The sequence below is a fragment of the Apteryx mantelli genome, chromosome 5 (assembly GCF_036417845.1).
Source record: "Apteryx mantelli isolate bAptMan1 chromosome 5, bAptMan1.hap1, whole genome shotgun sequence".
Lineage (NCBI taxonomy): Eukaryota > Metazoa > Chordata > Aves > Apterygiformes > Apterygidae > Apteryx > Apteryx mantelli.
Window position 1 is genome coordinate 21,749,510 of NC_089982.1, and position 17,473 is coordinate 21,766,982.

The 17,473-nt window shown below is 49.6% G+C and overlaps 2 protein-coding genes across 2 annotated transcripts in view; one reads left to right on the plus strand and one right to left on the minus strand.

Annotated features, from left to right (window-relative positions):
- ALPK1 (alpha kinase 1) overlaps positions 1-3,963 on the plus strand; it is a 52,135-nt gene extending 48,172 nt beyond the window's left edge. The window contains exons 12-14 of the mRNA XM_067297624.1: positions 1,334-1,496; positions 2,410-2,596; positions 3,229-3,963. Coding sequence (XP_067153725.1) covers positions 1,334-1,496; positions 2,410-2,596; positions 3,229-3,425 — 547 coding nt within the window. The 3' untranslated portion in view covers positions 3,426-3,963. The remainder of the gene's footprint in view (positions 1-1,333; positions 1,497-2,409; positions 2,597-3,228) is intronic.
- An 11,069-nt stretch (positions 3,964-15,032) lies between these two features.
- NEUROG2 (neurogenin 2) lies at positions 15,033-15,677 on the minus strand. Its single transcript, XM_067297022.1, has one exon. It carries the CDS (start codon positions 15,675-15,677, stop codon positions 15,033-15,035), a length of 645 nt encoding a protein of 214 aa, XP_067153123.1.
- Between the last annotated feature and the right edge of the window lie 1,796 nt (positions 15,678-17,473).

Here is a 17,473-nt window from a genome sequence, read left to right on the forward strand (position 1 = left end):
ATTTTTCCTTTGCTTTAGCTTGCACTCAGTTAGATTTTGACTGATATTCTGAAGCAAGAATGTTTTATGGCTTTTCCAAACCTCTTGGATGTTTTGTCAATCTTTACTATGCTAGTTCTTCCCATCACCCCATTTACCTCTCTACTTTTGTTTTTTTGGGGGAAGAACAAGCTAATTCATTATTTTCTTCTGACAGCCATGCTAGTGTCTGTTTTCTCATTACATCTGTTAGGCCTGACTTCACCTTCGTCCATGCTGCGATAATTGCATGGGAGCTTAAGTGACACCTCTGTTTATTTGACCTCTGGCTTTGTATTAGAGAATTCCTGTTTCTGATATTGCCACACATTCAAACAAGGCATCCTTAATTTAAAATAAACTTGTTCTTTAAGAGAGTATTGCCCAAATTAACAGTAATTAACCTGTGACAGAGATTTCAAAGTAGGCTTTTTCATAAAACAAGCCCTTCTAATCCTACTCATGGGTGGGAGATTTAGCAATTAGTATTATTCAAGAGGGCACAAGCACAGGGTATCTCACGGTCGGAACAAACTTTTTGCGTGCCTTCATCTTCCTGTGTAGACACCAACATTTGTTCTGGTCATAGTCCCACAATGGCAGCTCCACGGCAGCTCTGGTCTGAAAGCAGGCAATCTAGGTTAACCTGGTGCTGGGCCTGAGTTAGGAAGGAAATCATGAGAAGCATACTACCCTAGCTAACAGAGCGCACTACAGTACCGAGCGTCTGGCTTCCCCACTAGGATTGTTCGGCTGGCAACAAGCTTGTTCATAACACAGGATGAAGGAGCAACACTACCTATATGAAGAACAGGCACTTCAAGTGCGTTTCTTTAATTTTTAGCAGCGGGTTTATGAAATGGATGCATTTGCTCTCAAGCAGGTTTAAGACCATCTATTTGCTTCATATAGGCCCCTGCACCAGTAAAGCCCTGCTTGTTGCTAATCACAGATTTTGGATTGTTATTGGAAGTAGCTTATGAATTAGTATGGATTAAGAACAGTATTTTAAGTACTTCTGAATCAGGTCTCCCTTCAGAGTCAGGCAGAGTTGTCTTCTATAAACATTCCCAGTGTTATGAAACCCCATCCTAGCATTTGGTTAATCTTTACAGCATTTTATGCCTATAAGAGATATAAAAGAAAAAAGCATAATTTTAATCACTGACACTTTAAATGGCACTGCCAACAGCTGGCTTTGCCTATGAACAACCAAGCTCTGCCTTGTAGTGATGTTTCTGCACTGCTAGCAGCACTTCGCGTTTGCAGTTTGCTGCAAATCTGGCTAAATCCAAACATTTCTCTGTGTGTTTAGGTATGTTGGGAAAGAATATAAGGAAGAAAAAGGGCTGCTTCATCATTTCAGTGACGTGGAACGACAAATGACTGCCCAGTACTATGTGACAGAATTCAACAAAAGGCTGTATGAGCAAAAGGTCCCCACGCAAATCTTCTATATCCCTTCTGCAGTACTCCTGGTAAGAACTTTCTTCTGAACGATACAAAGGAATTGATTTAAAGAGGGTTGTAAATCGATTTTGATTTAAAATACCAATGCTCAGGCCACCTCTAGCTGACACATTATAGTTCATGTGACCTTACTGAGTAAGTGCATTAGCTCATTTCAAGATGTAAGACATCTACATGCAGAGCTGTGCCTTCTCCAGGAAAAACAGATGTGGGTAGATGGGGTGCACTTCCCAGCACGGAAAAGTTGGATCCGATACTCATACACACCTTACTTAAATATTCATTATGTACCTTTTAGAGTTATATTCTACACTTAATTTTTTATTTGCTTTTCAAATACTAAGTAGTTTCTCCCTACATGGTGCAGAGCAGAATTAATTGTTTGAATATTAGTATGTACACTGTAGCATGATGTGCATGTTACTATATCTGCTGGGCAGTCCGACACTTGATCTGACTTACACCACTGGCTAATAAGGCCTAATGAGAGCCTGACACTCAAGTCTTTCTACATAGAAATTAATAAAAAAACACTGATTATTTGCACACTTAAGATGGAACAGGTGCAAGTTTACCCAAGGCAATCTTTCCAGCTTTCTAGCTTGGTCTTTAGACATAGTCCCTTGAAACATGTTTCTCAACTGCTGAACAAACTGGACATTTGTAGAATTTGTTGCTAACAGAGTCTGGCCTACCAGGCTGTTTTCACACTGGCTCTCATACTGCCATTGCTCTAGTTAAATGTGAGGTCCTCTTCTAAACAGCATGTGTTTTTGAGTTGGCAGTAGAATATGTACACTTTTTCCCATCCATTTTTGATGGAAAGTTCTAGGAGGAAAAAACAAAAGTTCAGTTTGTCAAGATTTAGCATCATTGTTTTCCCATCTCTGCTTGGATGACTAACATTAAAACTCTTTTCAGATACTGGAAGACAGAACTATAAAAGGATGTGTGAGTGTGGAGCCCTACATCCTTGGAGAGTTTGTGAAGCTGTCTAATAACACAAAGGTAGTAAAGAATGAGTACGAAGCCACACAGTACGGGATGGCCTATGGCCATTTCTGCTATGAGTTCTCCAATGGGACAGATGTTGTTGTTGATCTACAAGGTTTGTATTACAGAGGGTTTCATATATTGCATAGCCTCTCACGTTCCAGAATATGCTGTATAAAGGACATATCCTCTCTAAAAGACACAAAGTGAAGGAGATGCATGCAGATATGCTCTTGGCTTGTGCAGTGCTGTTGCTCTCCATTGTATTACAGCAGTAGCACATAAGCCATGCTCCTGCTAGCATGTCACAGTTTCATGCCATGGAGTAATCTGCACCCATTTAGAACAAAGCCACTCTACAAAGATGCTTCCTGTGTAACCATCTAAAGGAGACCCATTAAAAGACTGCAGTTTTTGTCACCCTCACACCTTCCTAAAATTGGCAGGCCAGAACGAAGTCCCCTATTCAGCTAGTGGAGAACTGAGCTCTCTTTGGTTAAGAACCAAGGATACAACCATTCAAACTCAGCCTTTATCACACGGTTTAGTTGTGATACTCATACACACCTTACTTAACTATTCATTATGTACCTTTTAGGGATTATTCTGCTGTTGCAGACATAGCTGTAAACTGGGAGTCACTGAACTGGCATTAGCAGAGCATGGGGTGTGCCAAACGGACAGAACTGAGTACAATAATACAAAGACTATGCTGTTTGATACCAAGATGTATCCTTTCTTCTGCAGGTTGGGTGACAGGTAATGGGAAAGGCCTCATTTACCTCACAGACCCCCAGATTCATTCTCTTAATCGCAAAGATGTTTCACACACCAACTTCGGGAAGAGAGGAATTTATTACTTCTTCAATAATCAACATGCGGAGTGCAATGAAATCTGTCATCGCCTTTCTTTAACAAGGCCCTCAATAGAGCCACCAATGTAGACTCACGCAAGACAGTCTAACAGAAAATGATCCATAAGACGTCAGTGTTTTATACTGCACACATTTAGGAATGTATTGACTTTGTGAGAACAGAGCCACTGAGGCAATACCCATGTGAGTCCAGTCAGTCGTTACCTGAACAAGTTTGGAAAAGTTCTGGTCTTTGCGTCCAGGCTCATAATACCATGTTACCATCTTGTGTACCATCTGATCTGTGTGATGTTATAGCCATCTATAAGAATTAATGGAAGAGTGTAAGAGGAGTAAGACCGCAGCCTCCAAAATCTGGAGCTTAGCAAGGGGTGTACTGCAGGACTGTATATGCTGCTAATCCATCTGCAGATTCACTAAGGGCAGTAGGCACCATCTGCTCTTTGGAAATGGAATATGGAATAGAATGAGACAGAAGCAGAGTTGTATTTCAAACACTTTGGTTTAACTGTACTTGTAAGATTCTCAGCAACTTGTGTAAGTGCTTCAGGGAACAAAAGGTAGTGTACTGGGTTACTAAAAAAATAATAAATCGTAGTTTCTTTCAGAGGTGTGTGTGTTTATAGGTACATATGCAAACACACAATGTCTAAACAGAAGGAACTATGGTATTAACTGTAACAGCCAAGAAAACTGCTGCCCTTAGAGGAAAAAATACTGTTCTTGAAGCAAGAGATGCTTTACAAGGATGATCAAGGACCACTGGGTTTAACAAATTCTCAGAAGACTTTCCTGTGAGTAGACTAGTTCTCACTTAAGGGCAGAAGAGATTTGCTGTCCATAATGAAACTTTGAGCACCATAGATTTGGTCACTAGTTCTACAACTGTGATTCCCACAAATAATCTGATGATTGGAAATTAAGATAGCCACTTGCACAAAGAAGCGGTTTGTGAAAGAGGCCAGCATCGGGTGAACACAAGTGCTGTTACAGAGTAGAGCCTCAGTGCCAGTTTTAGTTCCAACCGGATGGGCAAAGCATCTGCCTCTGGTCTGACCCAGAGGAATTTAGTTTGAGCCTTCGTAATACAGCTTTACGGAGCTAACAGGTGGAAGGCGCTCAAGAACAAGAGGAGACTTTGCTCAGCCAAGTCACTGACAAGGTTGGGAAGGGGCAGACAGATGGAGACTTGCAATTTGCTGCCGATCGTAAGGGAGATGCACTGAGCTGTGCCTCAGCACTGGTTGAGGTACAGCCTACAGAGCTTTCAACCCAGTGCTTTCCTGGCCATCCTAGCCCACGACGCTTGTGTCCTTGCTGTCCCCATCAGTCTTGTCACTGACAAGAGCCACACTGTCACTTTTGTCAACCTCAGCACTTGGCAGTTCATGCACTTACTGCTGATGTCTTCCCAGAGCCAACCAAGAAACCTGCAATGGTCATTCTCCACAAATGACAGCATCAGCCCTACCCCCAGGTGCTGCCTGACACGTTCAGGTTATGCCTCTTTTTTTCTGATATTCTGTTAAAAAGTTAAGCTTGTACATCCTCTAGCAGCAGCAAGAACGATCCAGGGCTGAGAAGGCCCCATGTGCGGTGGCTGGAGCAACCTGAAGGAACACAGGAGCTGCAGCTAGTCCTATACACGTGTTCAGTGGGGCCTTAGCTACAGAACAGAGCCACCACTGAAAGAAGCTTCATTCCCCAGATACCGTATAGCAGTTTGCAAGCTGATGTGCTAATGGGAATTTAGAGACACCAGTCTAACTATCCTGCATGCATATAATAGTCTGTATTCTTCCTCAGTCAGCACTGCACTTTACACACTGCAGGAAAGCTCACAGTAACCTTAAAAGCCTGCAGCTCAAAGTCAAGTTATCACCACCAGCAGATCTGCCATAGTTTATTGCTTACAGATCAAGTTTGGTACAACTGGCCTCCAGTGCACTCCAGTGCACAGGGTGTTTGATATATGAGCTGAGCATTTGTAAGTGCAGTTTGGACTATGAACTATTCAGAACAGGTACTAGAGTTTTAAGGGTTTGCTTGTGAATAAAATAAAATAAAAAAGATGCCCTATAACATTTAGGTGATATGTTTACACACTGTCCCTATCAACAAGAGCCCTTATCCTCTCACCCCACCCCACTCATACAACTAAAGACTAATTTTACTCACACAATGAGGGTTTTTCTTGTCACTGTGCCTGTGCTGGGAACATACTTTACTATTGCACACGCAAACAGCTGCAGCTTAGAATATCTCCTTTAACTCAAACATTTGAGCTGTATTTTGGTTATTGTTCATGGTTATAAAGTGTACTCAGAGAGCCCCTGATTTTTAACACCAGCGCTCTTTGAACGGCCTGTGGTATGCGTGCTGGCCACATGCTTCAATAGTGCTTGCCCGGGTTAGAGGCAGCTGCAGCTTTTTACTTTTTATGAAACAATCTTTTGTGGTTTTTCTGTTGTTTTCTTTTTTTTAAACCAAAGCTTGTAATTCATTCGTGTGACCTCCTTGGACTCTCGTGAGCCACCACCTGGAGAACTGGAAAGTGTGAACTGCAGAGCTATGCCGGTCGCTTCCCAGAGACCCACTGAGGACATATTCAAATGCCATCGAACATCAGCACTGCCTGCGCCGGATGCCCCTTCCCGCCCCCCCGTTTTTCCTGAGCACAGTCTGACTGACGAGTGCTATGCTGAAGACAGAACTAAAACCACATGGATGTTACTGCAGCCATAGAACAGGTCTACCAGATACGGCAAAGCTAAATAACGGTAACCCTTTGTCTGTCTCTGAGACCCAAATAGTGGAGTTACACCATCCCAGTGAATTTCAGAAGCATGTACAGGAAAGCAATTCCCATCCATTTCTGCCAATTCTAGCCAAACAGCTGAAATCTTAACTTTTTCCTGCACAGGTTGCTTAGCTGAAAAGAGTCAAAGCTGAGCGCATGGTCAGATGATGCTATACACATACTGTTATGGTGCCTTCTCACTCCTTGTCCACCTTTCTTCAGCTGAGAAGACATCCAGAAGAAATGGTGGGTGTGGGGTGGGAGTCCCTCCCACACAATGCTGTGCCCCGTCAAGGCAGAGCTGAGCAGGCTGCGGCTTCTGGTTGAGCGATGAAGAAACTAAAAGCTATCGGAAATATTGCCTGAACTCAGCCTATGATAAAAGAACCGTTTTCAAACCAAACATGTTGGCTAATGCATTTTAGTCCTATAAAATTCAACTGTCCTGTTTAAGTCTACTGTGGGCAGAATTTTATTGAGCCAACTGCTCAGGACTAATGATCTTCCCCCTTAACTTCCAATGGGTGCGTAACATCATGCGCTGACAGGAAGGTATTTGTTTCAGCTTTTGTCATGAACACGTTGCAGATATGACACCCACAATCCACACCCACACACCCACACGCACACACACACACACACACAGCATTTGAAGCAGACAAGAAGGAAGGAAGGGGGATTCACCCATGCTACTGATTTCAAAAGAAAGAAGGGCGAAGAGGGGGACTGCCAGGGCTTTGCCTTTCTTTATGCAGAATAAGGTGCAACATAGTTTTCAAAATCATTCATAACTTGGAGATAAAGGAGGAGGTATGTAAAAATTTTGATTAAAACCAGAGGGCCTATCTTTGCATGTACAGGTTGCATCTAAGTTCATATTCCACAGCAGACAGCAAGTGATCTTATAGTCTTTCAGCCCATCTTCCCTGGTGCTATTCTCCTAACCAGGAGGTGGAAAAGCTACTTCTGTGAAACTTGAAGAAATGGTTTTACATACTCACTTTGAGTGCCACATACAACTGGATTAACTTTCAGGAGTGGAGCTAACATTTGCTACTGCACAGGAATCTGCTTCTCAAGCCAAAATAAAATCTGATGTTTTATTCTTCAAAAACCTTGCCAGCACATCCAGAATTTGTGTTTGCACATGCACATGTACTATGAGGTTCTTCATCTGAAAAGGGGTATGTAGCTTTCCTGCTAAAGCTGAAGTTAAAAGCTTCCTTCATTTAGAATTCCCCTTTTCTTCTCAAAAGCCGAAATGTGCCCTGACGTTGCACTGCCCCACACCACAAAGTCTGGGATCGGTCCTTTGGCGAGATTTTCGTGGTGAAAAAGGGAACATCGCACTAAACTGAACTGCCACAAAAAGATGGGTTCCCCAACACAGCGTTAGCCTTAACAAAACCATCAGCTTTTGTTTCTGCAACCAGCAGAGATTTTTAGGCTTTTGTTACCACTTTTTAGCACTGCTATTGTTTTCTAGCTGATGTTTGTGCAAGTTGTTTGGATAGATGCCCTATCACGACACCGAACAATTAGCACTAGGTGTAAAGAGTGAGCAGCACAAGAAAAAAAATTAAATCTCTTTATTATGGTGCATAAACCTTCAGTGCTGGGGAGCTGGGCAGCTGCGCAGGAAGAAAAATGCATTCAAAAATATAATGCTAGTGTGAATAATCCTTTCCAGAATGCAGCTCACAGGCTGCTTCAGCTTTGTCAGGTGAACTTGAACTGGGCCATCAGCTTTGCTGCCGTTCCCATTGCACACTGTCTATCACCCCGGGGCATTCACCATCTTGACTGTTGTTAAAAGGGAGCAAACAATCCATCATTGAGCCGCCAAGTCACTCGCTCATAGAAAAGTGAAATCGGCATGTGACGGTACACTCGGCCCCACTGTTTCGCAGATTAAAGTGATACATGAAAACTCACGTGTTACTGGGAAGATTAAGCCAGTTATCTTGTTCTGCAGCCAATAAAGGCCTGCCTTGTCTGCTGCAGGAAAACGCCAGATTTAACCAAGTGACAAAAATTGTGCCATACATGGGCTAGCATGCCTGGAAAATACAGCTATAGACGCTAAAGAGGAAACAAAGATAGTGAGCAAGATTTTAGGAATTACTAGGCAACAGAGATGTTGTGTTAAAGCCTCTCTGCAGAGCTCTAGAGAGACAATTAAAAGCAAAACAAAACCTCCCTAACAATGTTTAAAGCACAAAGTGTTCTAATTAATACACCGTCAGCCCCACCAGCCCTGCAGGATTGGTTTCATACCACATTGCATTTTAGGTACCCCCTAAAACATAAGCTTTGCATTTTCCCATTTATGTTTCTCATAAATAAATTTAAAAAAAAAAACTATATTTAGCTATGCTTTTGAACAAATCTACATACAGGAAATTTTAATATTTTGAATTCTTCCTAATATTGCAGTATTAACATTTAACAACAGATTTCCTTTGTTGTTTTATATAATAAGTTGTACCATCACAGCTAAGTTTTTGGCTATCATACTTTTTTGAATAAGCAATTTAAAAAAGTTAATGTTAAGGATGAGCTTGTCCAGTTCCCAGTTAAAATAGAAATCATAATATTTAACCTTGTAGCTTCTACTAATATTAATCTTTACAGGCTGCAACTCAAATGCAGCAGTATCGATACTTCACGAATACTGGCTCTCACTCAGCCCTCTGTCTTCATCCCATCCTTTAATACTGGTTTGAAATCCTGAATTAATTGGTCTGTAACTTTGTCGCCTAAAGAACTGCTACACCAACATTAGAGCAGCCGCTCCTTTCCCTTCTGAGATACCCGAGGTTTCCATATGTGAGGTGGAGTTAGTGTTAGCAATGCTGTCTTAGCAAGTTTTCACTCTTTTTTGCCTGGAAGCACCCAGCATTTTTGCGTCCATCACGCTCAGGCTGAGTGCCGAAGGCGTTAGACGCGCATCTCCCTGCCCTTACCCGAAGGGCCGCAGCTGCCTTGCCAGCCGCGGTGCCGCTTCCCGCCGCCACAGCTGCTGTTGCCCCTCCGGGGGAGCCGGGAAGGCCTCGCGCCCCTGCGCCGCCCCACGGGCGCTTCCTTGCACCAGGATTTCTGCCCATGTTGCCGTGGGGAGATCAGGTTCACTCGGACTGATGGTGGCGCATTTAATTTGGGGGCTGGAAGCTCCAACCTGGAGCCGCTGACCAAAAAAAAAAAAAAAATCTGCTCTCTGCTCTTGTGATGCGGCTTCTGAGGAAAGTCGCTTGAGCCAGCAAGACTTGGTGGATTCTTATTTTTGAGAAATGTGGTCTTTTATGCTAAGTTACTTGCTACGAAGGGAGGTTGGGGTCGGGGGGGGGGTGTTGATTAGCTACAGCACACTCCAAAGCTCAACGTAAGAAGAGCTCAATATGACTGGTAAGAAACGGTCGCCCCATGGGCTCTACAAAACGAGAGAAACTGTTGCGCTAGGCGAGTGAAATATTAATTGTGGGGACATGAAGTCTGAAGAAGTATTATTTCCCCCGTAGCCAGAGCATCCACTTCCAGGGCTGCAGTTCACACCCAGTGCGAGCACCAGAGCAAGTCAAGCACAAAACCCTCATGCTCTTGACAACCTGACGACACAGCCTTTCCTGTCCTTTCGGGAAGCCGTTCAGTTAAAGAAGTCTCTTCTCCTTATCTTTCTGTAAGTATCCAGGTGAAAGATGGAGGGCTTGCTTGACACGTTTCGTGTGCTTATTTACAGAAATTCATTCCTCTGATCTCGAAAGGGAAAAGTTCATATGAGCAAAGCATGTTAATCACCCTGAGGAGTGTTGACAGAGTTATTTTCTCACTGCTTGGCTAATTTCCGACACTGCTACAAAATCCTTCAGAAACTTCTCTCGCAAGAGGTGCGGTGCAAAAGGAAGCTGTTTGTGGCTGCAGCGTGGCTGTGCCTCGCCAGGCGCTGGGCGAAGGGCCGGCAGCCCTAGCCCGCTCCCACCGGTGAGGGAAACAGCTGTGACACCAAAATCCAGCAATCTTGGCCTGGCAGCACACACACAAAATGATACCTATGTGCCTGCACACATGAAACCCCTGTGTGCAGTGCCTCAAAACCCAAGGCTGCGGGTTTTGGAAAGGCCCTGAGAGGAGACACGGGAGCAGGGAGCCGGCAGGGCTGTTTGGACTCATTTCCTCGCCGCAGCGAGCTGGTCACCCCTCCCCGGCTCTCCCACTCCCCCAGAGGCTACACGGGAGCCCCCACAGCACAGCTGCGGCCAGCGGCCGGCCCCGGGGCCATGCTCCCTGCTCCACTGCGCGGAGGAGCTGGTCACTGTCTCTCCTCTGCTGGCGGATGGGTAACAGCAAAGTTCAGCCCGAGCAGCCGCGCCGGATGCGGGATGCCGTTCCCTCGGAGCAGGCCGTCATGTTAATAGAGGTTGATTTGCAAACGGCGTCGCCTCCCACCCCGCCGTTGCCTGACTCCCGCTTCCCCGCTCAATGGCACAGATGCTGCTTTGTGCTGCCCCTGGCCAGGCAGCTATTAGCAGCAAATCCAGCGAGGGAAATTAATGAAGGCGACTCCTAATAAAAGACAGCTCAGGACAGCCATACCAACTTGCTCCGAGCAGTAATTAACTTTTTTTAAAACTCATGAAGGTAAATATGCCATCAGCTTTGGTCCAGTCTCTCTTCTTTTTAATAAAAGCCGAGGGAGAGGGGAGGAGGGAGAAAGCGCCCGACTGCCCGAGCTGCGGCGGCACGATGGATACTCCCTGCCGGCACGGCAGCCTCCCAGCACCTGCGGCCCCACATGCCCGCTGCACGCGTGGGGAACAAGTTTTATGAAGTCCAAGCCCTACAGGGTTTGGCTTGCACGATTCGCCTCCCCAGCAATAAATTGCAACGCCCGGGTGCCTACGCCTCTGCCAAGTACTGCCCAAGTCTCTGCAGACACTTCACTGCACATGCAAACCAGTGGTTTTGAAGAGTATAAATGAACATTTTTTTTCCATCTGCTTGGCTACATGCATTGCCACGAATACCTGGTCACAGGAACAACCCTCATGCTTGCGGCTCCCACTACTACTGGTCTGGCAGATAGCGCTCCTGTTTCTGTGCAAAGTTGTTTTCCCTGTGTATAGAATAAGATTAGGTGAAGCAGTCACTTTCTACCATTTAACAGCCTGCATGGGCTGCTGAGTGCAGCCGCCCAAGCTGCTTGCCACGGAGTCAGCCTCTCCCAAACAAGTTTCTATACCAGCCTGAAAAACACGGGCTTAGCTGCATCTAACCGTTAGCCTTGCTTCTGGCTCCGGTTTATTCCTTCACGCTGAGTTTATCTGATTACTTCAGCCGGGAGCAGACGGCCTGCTGACACCCCCACGAGCGCTTGGCTCCCAAGCGGTCGGATGGCGTTTCCCGAAGAGGCAGAAAGCCGGGCGCTGGCGCTGCTGGGCTGGCAGCCACCCCGGGTCCGGGTGAGGAGCTCCGTGTGCACCCCCCTGCTTTGCCCCTCAGCAACCAAAGGCAAAGCCTGCCTTGTCCTTAGTGGCAAGCACAGACTTGGAGGAATTAGGAAAGCAGAGGGCAGACCCCGGCTGGCTGCAGGCTGCCAGCAACGTGCCTGTCCCAAGAAACACGTGGTCCCGTCGACCTAAACGTGTTCATGGGAGTTGTTGTCATGTCAGCTTTTTCCCTGGACTTGTATTTCAAAGTCATAGATTGACATAGAGTCAGTGAGCGGGTAATACAGCACACTGAATGATACCACACAGACATGCATATACACAAATATAAACATAGATTATACTCACTGTAACCAAGATATAAACCCCAATTCAGTGTCACCATGATAAAACCATCTCTGTCCCACTACATATGCTGACATGTGGCATCACCTGCACTGTCCAGAGCCCGTTACGGCAAGTGAAACGCTATGCACAGCTGACCCAACCTGCCCACAGATGCCCCCCCCCCCCCGCCTTTGCCCTTGCAGGGTCTGGTCCAAAGGTGGGACTCACCTGACGCTTGACTCTGCCACGTGCTGTTCATGGGCCTATTACACACTGTGGAGAGAAATGGGAGGCCCTTCATATATAAAAATAGGCTTTACAAATATTTGGGGGTAGGCTTTCATTGAGGAGGTGTTACATTTCTTCAAATTTGATACATAGTTCCTTATGGAAATATAAGGAAAGATTTAACTGTTTAAAATCCCAGGTGACTGGGACAGCTAATGCATCCAGTGTTAAAAAATAGCCCATGTGTGCGTAACTGCTTAATGCGGTATACATTTCAATGGCAAAGCATCGGAGGGCACCGCCGGCTACCCCACGTCGGGCGAGCCCTGCTGTGGCTGCTCCCCTCTCCACCCCACGGCATCCCAGGGTCGCAGTGCTGGTGACCCCGTTAGGGAAACCGCCGCGCGAAAAGGAAACGCAGGGCCCGACCCGGCTTGCGGGCGCGCGAGCCCTCCGCCGGGGCAAGGGCGCAGCAGGCGCCGCGCCTTCGCCCCCGGCGCTCCCCCGCGCTGGCCCAAGCGGCAGGGGGAAACCTCCGCTCGAAAGGGCGCAGCCGCGGCCGGGCCCGCGGCCTGCTCGCCCCGAGCGCCAGCAGGAAGGGAAGCCTTCCCGCCGCGGCCGCGGGAAGGGGCCGGCGGGCGAGCGGCGCAGGCCGCGAGCTGCTGAGACCCCGCGCGCGGCGGCGAGGGCGAGGGCGAGGGCGGCGGAGGGGGGCTCCCGGCCCGTGGCGGCTCGGGGGGGGGGGGGGGGGACGACGACGACGCGGCTTCGTGCGGCTGGCCACATCAAAGCGGCGATTATGCAAATGTGCCCACTTTTTCTTCCCAGGAATTATTTATCACACAATAACCCCCCTGCCGGGGGGGGGGGGGAACAATAGCTCAGGCCAGATAGCCCTGCTCGCCCGAGGCGGCGGGAGGGGGGAACCCCCGCGCGGTTTATTGGCCTAACCTAATTTCACTAATTCTCTTTTCACACATTTTTCTTTTTTCTTTTTCTCCCCCCCCCCCCCTTTGGGGATGTCGCTCTCAGGGCCGGGTTTCACGCTCCCAGGATCTGGGGGCACCGGGCAGATTAATGTGCTGCACATTTTATTTAATTAATACATTCAGGCGCCTCCGCTGGTTTTTAATGATTTCCAGGTGTTTGTCCCCGGCAGGGACCGAGGGCTCCGGGCCGTGGGGAGGGCCTCGATGTGCCGGAGGGCCCCGATGCACCAGCCGCTCCCCAGGCAGCCGCTCCCCTCCCTGGCAGCGCCTCGGGTGCGAAGGAATAAAATGAAGGGATAGGACCCCGCCGCACCTTTCCTGGAGGTTGTTGCTTGGGCTATTTTTTTTTTTTTTTTTTTTTTTGGCCAGAAAGGCAGCCAGCGGGGAACACCAGGTCGGTGCCGTGGTGGGTTTGCAGCGAGGGATGCTCTGAGCGAGAGCCACATACTTTTTTGAGTTTGCACCCTCAAATCCATGAGACTCGGGCATCATCACGGCTGACAAGTATTTGAAGCAGTTTCTCTACCTGTCATTAAAGTGCGTTTGCTGCACTGCACCTTCTGTATCAAGAGGCAAAAGTAAGTAATCAGTAAATTTCCACTGAATTTAAATAAACTACAGTGCTTCATGCAAGAACTGCGATGGGTCTCCTTGGCTGCCTTACGGGAGAAACCAAGCAACAAAAAGGAGCCACCCCCAGAAGAGCCGGGGGCTGATTTTGGTGTGCACGTGACACCCCTCCCAATTTGGGGAAAAATCTTCCCAAAGTTTTGAGGATTTACTTTGGTGGAAGAAGAGAGCATTTCTGGATCCATTTCTCTCCCAGCACCTTTTCACCTAAAGACGGTGCCCCCCCCCTTCTGCCTGCGGCTAACCTGGCATCTCAAAAAGGAGCTCAGTTTTGTTCTGCTGCTGTGGAAAAAGTTTTATTTTTATTTTCTTTTAAAAAGAAGCAAAACAAAGTTTTGGAAATGAAAATGTACATCAGGCTCCCGGAAAACAGACGAGCCTCGAGGTCTCCGGGCACCACGAGAGTGCAAGCCTGGCTGGTTTCCACTTTGCCACAATTTTGTCCGACGGCATGTTTATCTGCATGACCAGGAAGGCACGCGACCGACCCGCTACGGCGAGCACTGCGAGGTGGCCGGCTCCGGCTCCGGCTCCGGCTCCGGCTCGGCCCTGCGCCTCGGTGGGGACGGGGACACTTGTCGGCCCCCGGCACCTCGCTGGTGGGAGCTGAACGAGTCCCGACAGAGGGCACGCAGACCATCCGAAGCAGCAAACAAACAAGGCTAGGAAAATTAGATCTTTTATTTATATTTTATGACGAGAACAATCCGTTTGCTCTTCAGCTGTAAATACATACTAGAATAAACTCTGTAAATTATACAAAAAAATACATATTTTTCCATGAAATCTTTCTTTATAATAAATAAACGCGAACACGTGTGTGGCTGATCGCTGTAATGTCCCGTGTCTGTGTAGGTTTTCAGTCTGTTGATTTATTTTTAATCTCCTGAAAGAAGGGGGGAGTTCCTCGTCCCCTTAAAGGTCGAAATAAATAATGCATGAAGAGGTCCACCCTCCCGCCCCAAACCCCCGCTTCCCCCTAACGGTTTTTTTTTTCCTCCTCCTTTTGATAGAGAGTTCAGCCTAAATTTCCACGCTTGCATTCAGCCCTCACAAAGCCTACAAATTATACAATGACTTCTAACCTGGACCCCTAACAAAACGACTTTAAAATAAAATAAAATAAAATAAAAACTTTTCTTCCTTCCTCCCCCCCGGTTCCCCCCCCCCGGTTTCCCACCCCCGCCCGCTACAAGCCGCAGCGGGCAGCCGGCCGGGCGCGGGCGCGGGGCAAAGTGCACGTCGGGGCGCGGCGCGCCTAGAGGCGGCGGCGCGGCGGCGGGGCGCAGCGGCCGCCCCAGGCCTCGGGCTCCGAGGCGGAGCCGGCGGGGCTGCCGGGCGATAAAGTGCAGGCGTAGGGCGAGGCGGAGGGCGCGGGGCTGGCGGCGCCGCCGCTCCAGGAGGAGGCGGGCGAGGGGCTGCCGTCGGGGCCCGGCGGGCCGAGGCGGGCGGCGCCGGCCAGGCGCAGCGTCTCGGTGAGGGCCCAGATGTAGTTGTGGGCGAAGCGGAGCGTCTCGATCTTGGTGAGCCGCGCGTCCTCGGGGAAGGTGGGCAGCACGTCGCGCAGCGCGTCCAGCGCCGCGTTGAGGTGGTGCATGCGGTTGCGCTCCCGGTTGTTGGCCTTCAGCCGCCGGCTGCGCCGCAGCCGCTGCGCCGCCTCCGCCGTGCGCGCCGCCCGCGGGCCGCCGCCGCCGCGGCCCCGGCCGCGGCCCCGCCGCAGCGACAGCGACAGCGCCGCCTCGCCGGGGGGCGCCGGCGCCTCCTCGTCGTCCTCCTCCTCCTCCTCCTCCTCGCCGGCGCTGGACGGCAGCGAGGGCGAGCGGGCGGGCGAGGCGCGGCGCCGCCGCAGCAGCAGCAGCTCGTCGTCGCCCGCCGGCGCCGGGCTCTCGGCCGCCCCCCGCATGCTGCGGCGCGGCGCGGCGAGGCCGTCGGGGCGGCGCGGCGCGGCGGGGCGGGGGCTGGCACGCGCCCCGGCGGCGGCGGCGGAGCGGCCCGGGCCCCGGCGGCGGCGTGTCTGGCACACGACCCGCCTTAACGCCCCTTATATACCCGCCGGGGGCCGCCGCCGCCCCCCCGGTCCCGGCCGCCGCCCGCCCCGCCGCACCGCGCCGCCGCCGCCCCCCCCCCGTCGGGCCGCGCCGCGCCGCCATTGGCGCCCCGCGCCCCGCCGGAGCGTGCCGCTCATTTAGCGCTGAATGGGGGGTCGGCGGCCAATCAGGGCGCCCCGCGCGCCACGCGCGCCGCCGCCGGCTCCCATTCAGCGCCCCCATTGAGGAGCAGCGCCCCATTGAGGAGCGCCGCCCCCTCCCCTCCTCCCCCGCGCGGAGCCCGGGGGAGCGCAACCTCGCGGGGGGGCGGGGGAGGCAAAGGAAAAAAGGGAATTAAGTTTTTTTTTTGTAGGTCGCCGCTGTTGCAGCACCTGCTGCCGGGGGACGCAGCAACGGCGCCGCAGGGAAACCCGCCGCTCGCGCCCCGAGGAAGGGCTGGAGGGGGGCCGGGGGGCGAAAGCAAGTGTGCGGGGAGCAGACGTGCGCGGGGGGACCGGGGTTCACGGCCCCGACAAAGGCACATAATTAATAGCGACTCAAGCGCGTCCGTCCCTGTGGCAGAGCCGCAAGAAGTGAGCTGGGATATTGGGCTGATCTGGGCACAGCGTGCCCCGCAGATACATTTTCTATATAAGCCCAGGCGCTAAAACGCAATGGGTTCGCTGACACTTTATGTACCCTTGCATTTTTCGCTCCTTTTTCATCGTTTCGGCAAGGAGCAGAACAAGCCTGACGAATGAGAAGTACCTGCCTGACATCTGTGTTTTCTCATTCATGAAAGGTCTCAGTCTGGTGCCTGGGCAGCAGTTCTCACTCAACCTTGTAAAACGTAACTCCAGGACACAACATACACTCAAGAAGACTTTAAAAAAAAAAAGGGGGAGAAAGAAAAGAAAAAAAAAGAAACTTGTCAATCCACTGAAAAAGCCTCCACCCCCACCTCTTTTCCAGACCACCCTCTCAGGCAAAAAGCCCGAGAGAATAGATAGGCCTTGCAGCATGCCCCCAGGGTCAACAAACTTGCTCTTTCTGACAGACCATCAGGGGAAAAGAATGACATTAAGGACATATAAAATGAAAACCACAGTGTGGTACCCTCCACATACAAAAAGTCATCGTTAGGGCAATTGCGGGGAGTTGGGCTTTAATACAGGATTTCTGTTGATACAGTTTTATGCACAACTTGTAGAAAAAGCCCAGAAAAGACAAACCAGGACTAAAATCTCAGCAATCGTCTCATCAGACACACCACATATACACCCGGTTAAATCCCCTTCCTTTTGCTGCCTCGTGAGTACGTGGCCCCGTCTTGCTCCCTGCGAGGGCAAGTGTGACTGGGTTGCTTAGTAAAGAACTGCCTCAAGTGTTTCATGTACTCGAGTATTAATTTCTAAAGTCAATCTCTGTAACCTCCCGTAACTGTGTTATGCACAGTTTCGCACCCCAGCTAAGAGCTGCATCCTCTGGTAACATCAGTGACCACCAGTTCATTACGATTTAGCCGATCTATTAGAAAATGTCTGAGACTCCAAGGGGTTTTGACACTTTTTTCCCCCTTTCAAGAAAAGGGAAACCTGTACATTGTCTCGGCAGTACGGGGAGAGTGACACAAAGAGGAACTCCCCGTGACAGCTTCTGGTTTTCCATCATC